At 50.7% G+C, this 12,282-nt stretch overlaps 2 protein-coding genes across 3 annotated transcripts in view; one reads left to right on the forward strand and one right to left on the reverse strand.

The window, feature by feature from the left end:
- The first annotated feature begins 34 nt into the window (after positions 1–34).
- On the forward strand, positions 35–9,777 carry WBP2NL (WBP2 N-terminal like). 2 transcript variants are annotated; one of them, XM_075428805.1, is made up of 8 exons: positions 35–109; positions 2,437–2,545; positions 3,087–3,222; positions 5,294–5,386; positions 6,208–6,402; positions 6,807–6,926; positions 7,290–7,366; positions 8,267–9,777. In XM_075428805.1, exons 1-8 carry the CDS (start codon positions 51–53, stop codon positions 8,312–8,314), a joined length of 837 nt encoding a protein of 278 aa, XP_075284920.1. In that variant the 5' UTR covers positions 35–50; the 3' UTR covers positions 8,315–9,777. The 2 variants fall into 2 exon arrangements, with proteins under 2 accessions (XP_075284920.1, XP_075284921.1); XM_075428806.1 differs by lacking the exon at positions 7,290–7,366 and adding an exon at positions 7,618–7,725.
- Positions 9,778–10,311: 534 nt separating this feature from the next.
- NAGA (alpha-N-acetylgalactosaminidase) overlaps positions 10,312–12,282 on the reverse strand; it is a 5,315-nt gene continuing 3,344 nt past the window's right edge. Inside the window, exons 7-8 of the mRNA XM_075428803.1 lie at positions 12,222–12,282; positions 10,312–11,967 (exon numbers count right to left, since the gene is read on the reverse strand). The exon at positions 12,222–12,282 is cut by the window's right edge and continues 83 nt beyond it. Coding sequence (XP_075284918.1) covers positions 11,785–11,967; positions 12,222–12,282 — 244 coding nt within the window. The 3' untranslated portion in view covers positions 10,312–11,784. The remainder of the gene's footprint in view (positions 11,968–12,221) is intronic.

Here is a 12,282-nt window from a genome sequence, read left to right on the forward strand (position 1 = left end):
CGCCCAGGTGCCGGCGTCACGGGGTCAGGGGCGGGGCAACGGGGAGCAAGATGGCGCTGAACAGGAATCACTCGGCGAAGGGTGATGTCGTCGTCCCCAACGGCGAGAGGTACCGGGGGCGGCTGCGGGGCCGTGGGGGTCTGCGGGGCGGCGGCCGGGTTGGGGGACCCCTCCTCACCCCCTGGCTCCGCGGCGGGGCCCGGAGGCGGGCGGTGGCTCGGCCTGGCTGGGGCGGCCGCCGGCCTTCAGGCCCGGCCCGGGGCCGAAGTGGGGGAAGTGGCCGAAGTGACCGAAGCCCTCCCCGTCAGCGCGGGACCGGGCCGGGGCAGGCAGCGGGGGGCAGGCGACAGAGCTGCCCCGTCCTCAGGGCTGCAGCACGGCGGTCCCGAGGGCTGTCCCTGCGCCGGTGACAGGCGAGGGGTTGGCGCTTTTGACGTCATGCGGTTAGTGACGTCACAGAGCCAGAGGCCACGTAGGGCAGCAGCCGCAATCAGCTGAGCTCGAAGCGAGGAGAGCTCTGGGTGGTCCGAGGCGAGGCCGGAGCCGAGCGGGTCCCCTCGACGCAGCGATCGCCAGACCGGCTCGGCGGGCCTCAGCTGCCCGTTGGTCGTGGCTGGGCGCTCCCTGGACAAATCCGGGAAGCCAGAGGCCCAGAGAAGCGGCGCCAGTTGGTTCGGGGTTGGTGAACAATGGGAAAAGCACGCTCCAAAAATATGTGCCGAAGAAGGCTGGGTTCGTCGCTGACAGCCAGCACTTCGGTCAGGGAAGTGCGCTGGCGTGCGGAGCTTCTGCTGGTGTGAAGGAGATCTCTCCGTGCTTGGCCTCAAGCCACTCTTGGAGGTGCTGCTTAGCGACAGGTGGGCACTCTGCAGGGTGTGCAGCCCTCCCGTGACAGCCCTGTCCGGGCATGTAGGCCGGAACCAGTTCAGCAGCCTCATTACGCCCAGCCGTGGTGGCTGCGTCTTGTTCGCCTGTGTGAGCAGCTGGGAAGGAGTAAACGTGACAGTAACTACGTAGAAATTCTTCCCAGTGAGTCAAACTGACGTGAAACGCTGCCACAGGACATGGCTGAGGAAGTGTGCTGGGAGGATCCAAGCTGTCAAGGAGTTGGTTTTGTATAGTTTAGAAGAGATGTCTCCCCTTTGCATCTAGGAAATGGAAAGTCCCCCACAGCCAGTCTGAGAATCTAGCTCAGCTGTGAAGTAATGTCCCAGTAGAATTTCTTGGTCAGGTTGTTTTTCTCTCATTAAAGCTAGACTTTTTAATGTCTTCCTCCTTGGATACCTGCATTTTTCAGACACAGCTGTACTGTTAGGTTTCTCTCCTCCCTAAAGAGCACACGACCTGAAACTGCAGGGCTGTTGGTTGTTTTCCCATACGGTGGCCCTGCTGATTCCTCCCTTCCCCCAGTCATTTTGCAGTTTCCTGACTCCTGAGTTGATCTGGCTTTTACAGTACCTTGATCAGAATACATAAAGATTGCTTTAGATCTGGCCTTTTCAGGCTTGTGTTGGGTTAGGGTTTTGTGTTTTATTTTTTCCATGCTCTTGAACCATAAAATGCCTCGGATTCTTCTGCCACTATAACACGCTGCAAGCTTGTCACCCCCAAGACTCTTTGGTTTATTCTGCAAATTTTCTTACTGGGTGGTATGTTTAGGATCTGTATTGTAGGTTCAGTGACACACTTTCCCGAGCTGACTCTTTTGGTTTTTTTCTGAAAATGTATTTAATTTTTCAGGCATCTCCATACCCCTGACCCTGCAGTGTTCACAGTTCTCATCTGGCTTTGTGTCATTAGCAAACTTCGCTAATGTTCCTGTAGATGTCCAACAATAATAAAGACTTTGCTGTCACTAGTGGCTGCTTGTTTTGTTCCTTAGCATGGCGCTGTTTATTACAGATATTTACTTAAATCATGTGAAGTAGGATCAGCAGTGAGGGTATTAGTGAAGCAACTTCCTCGGTTTGCACAGCGAGTGTGGTGTTACAGCAGCCCTGTTTTCCTGTGCATTGGCCAGTCCTGGCTTTGAGCATGGACTTGCAGAGAGAGGCTTGCTCTGGGATGATAACTTGGCTTCAGGGGGGTGGTTTCAGACCATTTGTGTGCCCTGACCTTTGGGCTGAGGCTCTTCTCACGCGGACAGAGGAATTCCTCAGCCTGATGTTTTCTGAGACAGAAAGAGGATCTGTCATTTAAAGCTTCCCTTTGTGGAGGAGGAGCAGGGGTTGTCATCCTGAGAGGAGGAATTCTTCCCCTCTGCATAAATCAGCTGTCTCAGTTCAAAGGGAAAACGTCAGGGCCCACATCAGAACGGAGTCTTTTGGAATAATATTCAGAGTTTCAGGTGTGCTGTCCCCCTCCCTGTGTGATGGGGGTGCATGTCAGAGCTGTTGCTGAGCCTTTCTCTCCAATTTGTCCGATTTCCTCCTGTAGCATTCTCAAACATTGCAAAGATGTGGAGCTCTCCTTCAGTGATGTGACAGGAAAGCCTGAAGCCTTCAAAGGCACCAAGAAAGGGATGCTGTATCTCACCCCTTACAGGGTAAGTCTGATGCCAGCAGGGCTGCTTCTTTCTCAAGGGATCTTGTAGACTTTAGACTTTAGTTGGTGATGGAAGAAGTGATTTTTGTTATGGGAGGAACCACTGAGAGTACGAGGTAGGAGAAGGGAGGGTGGGGATAGGGTGGTTCGTGCCTGTGTCACAGTCCCACTTCCTACAAAAGCACGTGCAGTCCTGCAAATCACTGTCTAGAGAATATATTTCAAATAATGTGTCAGCCAATATTACCTTCTTTGAGAACTGCCATAGCTTATCCTTAAAAAGCAGAACAATAAAACTCTGTAAATGTGCACATGTGCTTGAAGTGGTATATTATTTTGCAACATACATGCTCCAGGTGCGTGACCCACGTGCCATCAGATCTGTTTGGGATCCTGCAGTATTAAAGCTGTGAAATAACACAGTGCATACGGATGCTAGGAGTTAAGTTATCCTGGTTTTGGATACAGCTACAACTAGAGCTTTATGACCACCCTTTATATCTAATTCAAGTAACTCAGAGGCGTTTCCTCCTGTCTTGCAGATGATCTTTGTGTCGAAGGGCAAGGATCCTATGCTGTCTTTCATGATGCCGTTTTATTTGGTGAAAGGATGCTCAATTGAGCAGCCTGTTTTCTCTGCCAATTACATCAAAGGACAGATTCAAGCTGAGGCAGGAGGTACGTGCCCATGCTATGTAGACTGAACTCTTCCCAAGTGTCCTTTTATCTTCTGCTGGACGTCAGACAAATGGCTTATGTGCACAGGAAAGGCGGACACAGTAGCTGTGGCAGTATAGCTGCCATGTCCACGCTAAGGTAACCTGTGTCTTCTGAAGTTGAAGGCACCACTACAGGGTTACTTTCTGCCCCAAAGGCTAATGACTGACTTTCACTGGATGGCTTTTGTTTAATTGTGCAACTTCTGCCTTGCCATGTGTATCATGTTCACTGGGTTTCTGCATGTGCTTGTTTTCCTGTCTTTGACCTGGAAGGGTAAGTGACCAAGTCACCAGTCGTTGGTATTGATAGACAGAATTAGCAACCACTTTTGTTTTCTGAAGGTCGTTAGTCGCTTCACAGATTGGGTACGTTTGCGTGCATCTAGGATGCTTTTGTACATCACTGATTTAGCTTTGTTCCCTGTTTGTTGGTGAAACTGTGGTAAGACTTAGTCATGGTCGTGACCAAACATAGGGAACTGCAGAAAATAAACAGGGATTGAAAACAAGGCTTCTGTTTCAAATTTCTTCCCTCTTCAGCCCTAGAACTAGTCTGTGTGCATTTTGATGGCATCTGCAGAGCTTATGCTTTTACTTCCTGTTCCTAACAGTGCCTTAAAGTGGCTGGCTTCTCTGGAATGTGGATCAGCCCGCTCTCTTGGGCTGAAATCATACTAAGACAGTGATTTAAAAGAGGTCAGTCTCCAAGGGGATGACTTTATCCGTGGTGGATTGTTTTGTCCTATGCCTATCCTTTATTTCTACTTTGTCCCCAAGAGACTCTCTACTTCTGCTAACTTCGTTGTTAGTTAGACAAGGAAGATAAATCTTATTTTATGAAATCTTTTATTTAAAAGACATCTTTTTTCTAAAAAAAAAAATTCCTTCCAAACCAAAAACACCCCCCCCTCAAAACCCCCAAACACTACACCAAAAACCCTGTACAAAGCAAAGCATTCTTATCCTGCCATGTCATCACCTACTTGCTTTTTTTCTGAAAAAGTGCTATTACACCTAATCGTTTATAATCTGTCTGAGTTGCTGTGGGCCAAAGAGATTAAAAATGTTGCATTTGATTTAAATCCTAGCTTGAACTGCAGATCATGATCTGTAGTCCACTGAGGTCAGCAATAAAACTTCATTTGAGGGCTTTCAGTTAAAATGCTCGGTGAATTATGTGTTCTTTCTTCACACTGTGTTCATTATTAGGTTCTATTAAACCTTTCAGGAAAGGACAAAACATCCTAGTATCTAGAGTGGGCTGCTTCTACATAACTACAGTGGGGATCATCTTTTAAAGGGTAAAGAAATAAATTCTTGATCTTCTTGAGATACTGTTCAGGGGGCATCTGATAGCAACACCACGATTCTTTCCCTCTGGTGAAAAAAATACAGCTGAAAGAGCTCCCATAGTCCAGATGAAACTTGATTATCCCCTCTTTATAAATCATGTGACAGATTTTTAATACCCCCATTTCTCCCATCAGATGTGTTGTTCAGAAGAAGCTCTTAATGACTGATTATGCATAACACTTGAAATTTAAAAGCCACAGTGAATGTTTCTATTCACAGCTGATTGCTTATCATGCAGCAAAATTCCACTTTATTTCTTTCTTGAATTGAAAAAAGTGTTCTTATTTTCCCTTCTGATACCATAGGACAGCCAGGTAGAGTTCTTTATATCTATCTTAAAAAGATTAAGTTACCTATAAGTCTCCCAGGTCACATGAATCACCCCCACTAGATTTTGATTCTGATAGTGGAAAAGGTGCAATGAAGGCTGTACATTTGGAGTTGGATATTTGCCTATTGAAATAACATTGTTAATTACATCACGTGCCAACATATAATGTAATGATTGCCTTTCGTGAACCAAATGAGAAAAAAAAGCAGTTGTGTGAAGATTTTGCTGATGCAAAATAGTTTTGAAATAAAGAAGAAAAAAAATAATTGGAGTATTAACTGTTGTGCTGGCTTGACTGCTACCGAGGAGGTTAATAATCTGTGTCAATTCTAATTCTCTCTTTCAGGTGGCTGGGAAGGGCAGGGGACATTTAAACTGACTTTCAACAGTGGAGGAGCCATTGAGTTTGGACAGTTGATGTTCAGAGCTGCCTCTAACGGTAAGGGGTCTTCAGAGCCTGCAGTTCCCCTGCGGTTGGCTGAGATAGTTAGAGAACGGTGCTCTTCTTGAACTTCATGGGCTGGGGGAGGGGGGGTACTCTGCACATTCTTCCCCAGCAATGTTGTGGGGTTTTTTCCAGGAGAACTTTTTGTTTTCCTTCCAATTCTGTTTCTTTATTTCATTGTAATGCTTGGTGCAATCACAATTTGTGGAGTTTGTGCATCTGAGGTGGACCACTTCTTTCTACAGAACCTTATTCCTCCTGGAATAAAGTTGAAATGTGCGATGGTGGAAAATTGATCTGCTTACCTACCCTCAGCTCAGTTCTATAATAGTGGTGTAAGATGGGGGAAGTTAACTTGTCCACATTTGGAGGGAGGGGGTGAAATAAGTTTAAAATAATAATTTATATTTAAAACTTTCAAATGGGGGGGGGAAATACACATTTTTTTCTGATACAGAAGCTTTTTAAAGAAATGTGCATTTCAAAATGTGCATTTTTTTCCGATGAGAAAGCTTAAAAAGAAGTGAAAACCACCCTACTGATACTGGCTTTAGGACGGTCTTTTCTTCCAGCAGCAGGAGCTCTGTGGTTGAACTGGTACCTGACAGCTAGTATGTTTGCAGCTGGTTTCCTTTAGCACCCTGTGAACTTGCAGCGAGGAGACCAGTGCTTTTCAAGCGCAGTGCTGTGCCAGCACTGTGTAGTGAATTTAGATGAAGGGAAACAGTGCTGCGTGAACAGGACTATTTTCCATTTATTCTGTACGTTTAATTGTAACAAAAGGATGTCTGGCTTACGAAACGTGTGCTCCTTAGCTTCCAGTGGTGTTCCTCTCCAGAACCCTGGCTATGGCTATACGCCCGTGCCCGGAGGGTATGCGCCCGCCCCGCCTGCTCCCGGGGGTTATTCACCTGCGCCACCAAACGGACCGTATCCGTATACGCCACCTCCGATGAGCGCCTATGGCCCCGCTCCACAGCCCATGGGATATCCATACGCCCAGACTCCAGGTTTGGAAGTTGTGTGACGATGACTGGCAGGGGGTGTGTGGTGCTGTAAAGAAATCGCAGTGGTAAAGCGAGGGTTACTGTAGTTTTGTGTCCATCAAGGATCCTTGTCCTTGCAAAAATGGGTCGTGTGCTGTTGGTGACACCCGTGTGTCTCTAGTTGCAGCTGGATGGGAGGTGAAAATGTGGTTTGTAAATTCTGCTGCTGCTTGGCAGAGAATTGTTGCCTGCTGGCATGACAGGTGTTAGCAAAATGTCAGATCCCTGCTGCCTGCATCCCTGCCAAGCCTGCAGAGCTGCACTGGTGCTCTTCTCCAGCACCAACGTGCTGCTGGGCCTGGGAGCTCTCTTCCCCTCTGTCCCATTGCCACGGTCCAAAGCATCAATCCGGTCTCATCTTTTTTCAGGTATTTACCCACAGCTTCCAAACATGAACCCCATGTATGTGCCACCTCCTCCCCCCTACTCCGGGCCGTCTCCTGCAGGACCCGCAGCTCCCCCGGGATGGATGGGCCCGGGGATGCCAGGTAAACGGGACTGGGGAGCTGCCAGGGCCCGGGTGCAAAAGGGGGCTTGGGCTGTGGGTGGCGTTGTGGGCACGGCATGGGGTGGAGAAGCTGCTGTTGTTGCAGGACAATGTCTTGCTCTATTATTTGAGATAACAGAGTGGAGGGGGAGCTGCTCAGCTCTGCGCTGCACAGCTTGTGGTCAGCTCTGGCCACCCTGCAGCTTTCCTGAACTGCTCTGAATGCAGACACAGCTTGACGTGGTTGCTGTTGGGTCTTTGGACCTTTGGTGCCTCCTCAAAAGAGCTGTGGCTGGGGAGAAGGCTCTGGGGCTTGGGCCACTGCCTAAGGCATGTAAGATGGCTTCTTTTCTTCCCTTTCTAGGGGACAGTAAGGCCATGGAAGCCACTTCCATGGCATATTACAACCCCGCCAACCCACACAATGTGTACATGCCCATGGTGAGTCGTGGTCTGCCTGTGGTCTGCCTGTGTCTGCTCCCTCTTCTGTCACTGCTAGAGACAGCGGTTTGCTTTCCTAGCAAAGTCTAGCATGCCTTCGTATTAACATGCACAGAAAGTATGCATTTCCTTGGAAGGAGGCGTAGATGTTGGTCCTCTGAAGAAGGCTTGTTAAATCCTCAATCGGGAAAGGAGGAGGGCCTTAAGATTCACCCAGTAACAGCCGTCTGATGCTTGTCTTACTCTTAAAGGCGTAACAGATTTGCACGGGCAAGGAGAACGCACAGAGCGCTCTGCTTCTGATGGGCCTGAAAGTGGGGAGAGTTAAAGAAGAGCAGGTCGCGGAAGGATGAGAGCATGTGGGTTCCTCTTTCATTGTTTTCTGGGCTGTGTGGCGCCGAGGAGGTCTCTTACTGGTCAGTCAGTGGCAGCCGGCTGGTCAGTGTGTAGGAAGGCTGTAGCCAGTCTGCCTGTGCCCTGCACTGCCTTGCATGGCTCTGTGGTGGGCTGGAGACTGATGGAGCAGCAAGGCTGGCTCTCAGACCAGGGGCTTGCTGTCTGCTGGGTCAGAGCTGTGAACAGAAACAGAGACAGAGCCCTGGGAATGAAGGGACAGTGGCGATTAAAACAGATTAAATGGTCTATTTGCAACAGACCATTTGTTACCTGGTCTTCAGGGGACCTTCACTAGGAACCTTACGGGAGGCAGCATATATCCCAGAGCATAACTGATAGTAGAGAGGAATGGTGTGATGAAATGACAGCTTAAAACACAGCATCTGGCTCTGTCTGTAGCTCGCTGAAGAGCAGTCATTTTTTTGTAAGCCAAGCCTGGGAACGCCTGGGAAGAGCTCGTCATAAAACAGGCAGGGTTGTTGACTCTGCTGTGTCTCCTTCTAGGATCAGCCACCTCCTTATGCACCTCCTGAGGACAAGAAGAACAACTAACAGAAGGAAATTTCAACCAGCCTCCCACACTCTCTCCCTGAAGACAGCTTGGCTGTTGCTGCCCCTCGGGTTAGCGTATCTCTCGGTCTCTTTGTGTATATACAGTATATGTAGTGCTGGGCAGCTGAGCACCCACGCTCCTTAAACATGAAGTTGGTGGCAATACAGGGCAGAACAACAGCACTTTCCTGCTTATTTGCTTTATCTCGTGGGGTTGAAGCCCTAACCTTTTGCCTTGCCATTGGCTTGCGGAGAGAGATGGACTTCTTAAACCACCAGTAGACCGCGTCACTAGTCTAGGACTGAAATATGAAGGCTCTGGGATCTTGGAGTAAAACTACTTGGAATGCCAAACTTTTGACTTCCTCTGAAGCACCATCCAAGGGGAAAGGTACAGAGAGCCATGAGGTTCCTTGCATAGATGCGTGCTTTCCCCAGAAAGGTGTTAAATGTCCTTAAATTCTGGCACAGCTCAGCGTGAGATGGGACTCTGGAAGTCCTGTATCGTGCTGGAAGCGTGCATTTTGTGTCCTGGACTAACAGTCATGGTGTGAGACTTGGGAAGTGCATCCTAAGAGACACTGAAGCATTTGGCTGTGCAAGAGGGAAGGGCGAGGGCCGCAGCAGCCTGCCTGTGTAGGCATTGAATAGGAGAGCGAACAAAGGCGTGCTGCCGGGCAGTGAGCTGTCGTGCGCCGATTGGTCTTCCTTTCCCTCCCCTCGAAGCAGGTCCCACGTCTGTGCAATGATCCTGTGCCCAGCAGCCGCTCTTCAAGCGTCACGGAGTCAGGTGCTGCGCCAGAGGCTGCTCGCCTTGGAGCTAAATATCTGACGCTGGGGAGATGACCTGGCACTGGCCTTGTCAGGAGACGGCTCCCGCAGCGCTGGCTGCCTCTGCTGAGCATGCTTGTGCTGCCTGCTGGCTCCACGGCGGAAAACCGGCCTTCGTCTCGCCCGTGGGCCGCTGCCGGCAGCGCGTGTACGCCCACGCCGGGGCAGCGTGGGCAGGTGGGCGCTGCCGGACCGGAGCTGGGTTGCTTCGGGGTGCGGGGCCCTCTCTCAGCCGGGAGCCGCGGTCTGGCGCGGGCGCTGCCAGCGCTCAGCTCTCTGGCAGAGATGGGCTGCTCGGCCGCCGCCTCTCCTGCTTCGCAGGACGTAGTGCCATTAAACCTGCTCTGAAGGGGGTCTCTAGTCTGGTGGGGACCCTCGTGATCCTTTACGTGTGGGGTGGTCGTGCTTCCTCCTGCAGCCTTCCTGCCTTCGCGGTGGAGGGGAAGCGTTTTCCCTCTTACTTCCCTGTGTGCCAGGGCTCTCCCGTGAGTCAGGCTTGCACGACTCGCGAGTGAGAATTCCTAAAGCAGCCCTGCATGGGTGGAAGTACATTTTCTTACCTATAAACACCTTTTAAGTCTGAGTTAGGTATATTCTAATAACTCTGTATTAAAAAAAAACCCCAAGAACCATGAATGTTTGTAACTTTTTGAATTGCACTTTAATACAGGAGTGTTGATACCTTTAGCTGCCTGGTCACTGTTGTGTGTGTCGTGTTGGCCTTCGTTCTTGCTCATTCTCTTGCTGCCTGGGGAGGTGGAAGGCTGGTCTGTGCCTCTGCTCTCGCCTGGATATCCAGAACTGGCACGTGTTCCTGTCCTCGGGGCAGGCACAACGCTGCATTTAGCAGGGGCTGTGTCACCGCCCTGCTACTCACTATGGCTATGTTTGTAGCAGCTCTCCTATGTACATTTACTGCCAGAGGGAAGGCCTGTCTTTGTGAGGAAGTACTTGCTAGCCAGTTCTTTTGCAGTGAGGGTAAAATAAATATATGGTAAAGGAAAATGGTACTTAACTGTGGACTGTAAAATCTGTCCAGTCCAGTCTCTGACAGGAAACCAGTTCTATTTCTTAGCATAGTTGTTCTTGTTGTGAGGTGGTGACCCCGTAATCCTACCTTAACCAGCAGGTATAGCTAGCAACACTGAATAAACATGAAACAGAGCCTGTGACCCACTTCCCCTTTATTTGAATTAATTTGTCTCAGTCACTCCCCAAGAACAAAGCCAGCTCCTGTATACAGACATGAAGTGCACTCATCCTTCCCTGTTAGCACTGCAAGCATCGTCTTCAGTATCTTGCCCCTGCACTCAGAGAAAGTTTCTGGAAGTGGACGGAATCGGCCATTTGGTCCTGCAGGAACCGATGTGCGTGCCCAACCCTCCTTCGTCATTGGAATAGGAAGGGGAAATTTTTTTTTTTCCCCCTTCTTGGCTAATCTGAAATGTGGTATTTCCCTGGTCTGAAGCTTGATCTTGGTCTCCCTGGGTTCAATCTTCAGAGACAGTCTTCAGGAATGCGGCACCGCTCTCTGAGACAGTCAGAGCAGGCCATGTCTCGCCTAAAACTCCTCCTTAGGATGTGCGCTGTAGGAAGGTGAATCAGTTGAGGGCTCGAGAGTCTGTGCCACCGCTCACTTCCAGTTTATTAGTGCGGGCTCCTCCTCAGGATGGGGCTGTGGCTGCAGCTGCCCTTGGAGAAGAAGGAGCCTTTCCCTGAGAAACCCTGAGTGTTCAGCTGGCTGGAGCAGGGCCCGAGCCCCCTTTTAGCAGGAATTTCCTGCTAGAGCATGAACAGGACACAGCTCCCAGCTTGGAGGCACCTGTGGCCATCTCCCAACTCAGAAGATGACCTCAGCTGAGCAATGGCGGTTTCCTGACACCACTCATGCACAGCACAGTATGGCTCTCCAGTTTTTTTGGTGCTGTACCACAGCCAGGCTGCTGGGGTTGGGCATGGCCAGTGGAGGTTTTTGCTCTGCTGTAAACTGATACCAGAGGGGCTTTAACACAATGCTAGCATCCGTGCTAGGCTGGAGCGGCGCTGGCCTCCAGGATCCTGGCAGCAGGAGCAAGCAACACCTCTCTGCACAGGACCATCCTGTCTCCAGGGGCACTTGGTCCTGGGGAGCGTACGTGGGAAGGGCGCAGCCTATTGCCAGCCCCTTATTTATTCTAAGCCAAGCCGATTATAGCAGAGGAAAGAAGGCGACCAGGTCTGATCCTTGAGGCTGATGGGGGCGGTGTCACCACCCTAGAAGATACCAAAGCATCCAAGGCCTTTCTAGAGGTGTAGTTCAAACAGCCCCTGCAGCGGTCAGTAGTACTCAGTTCAAACTGGTGAAGTGCTCAGGTGTCAGAGCTGACAAACTCCAACAGCGGCTGGACTCCGCTTGTATGACATCTTCCACAGGAGGATCTCAAAGAGCTTTGCCATCACCAAGGAATCACGCTTTGCACACTCTGAGGAGGTGGGTAACAAGAATTCCTGCTTTACGCAGACCGAGTAGACATCATCAACCTGGTACCAGAGGAGTGACCTGACAGCTGCGAAAGGCACTTGTGCAGTGAAGAGCCCCGTGCCGCAGGGTCTCGCAGCTCACCCTGGCACTGACCCACACCCCCATCTGCTGAGCCTTGTCACAGGAGGACCGGGCGGAAACCCTCGCCGGGGGCTCGCTGCCTGACAACGTGCCAGGGCTGTGCCGGGATCGCCGTGGGACGGAGATACCACATCACCACCCCCGAGGGGTTTATAACGACCGAGAAGGCGTCTCCTGTCTTCAAGCCGCTGATGGTCTTCCCGCTGTACACGTCTTGTACCTGGAAGAGAGAGATGGTGGCTACCAGGATTTCCAGAGACCTTTCATCTTGAGGTCCAGCCGCGGTCACTGACATGGCAGGATGTGGCACAGCAGCAGGCAACCCAAAAGGCATCTGCCCCTTTGTCCTGGAGGCAGGGAGTGGGAGCCCTTCCCCCTCCCCAAACACACAGGGTGTCAAAGGAGGGAGCTGAAAAGAGCGGGATCCAGGTCCCATGGGGCTGTCCCGCTAGGCAGAGTGCCAGTGGGGCTCACCTCATACATGGCGTCCTCGGGGAAGTGGAGCTTGGCCAGGCTGGTGGTGTAGAGGAAGGGC

Source organism: Opisthocomus hoazin, chromosome 8, assembly GCF_030867145.1.
Source record: "Opisthocomus hoazin isolate bOpiHoa1 chromosome 8, bOpiHoa1.hap1, whole genome shotgun sequence".
Taxonomy (NCBI): domain Eukaryota; kingdom Metazoa; phylum Chordata; class Aves; order Opisthocomiformes; family Opisthocomidae; genus Opisthocomus; species Opisthocomus hoazin.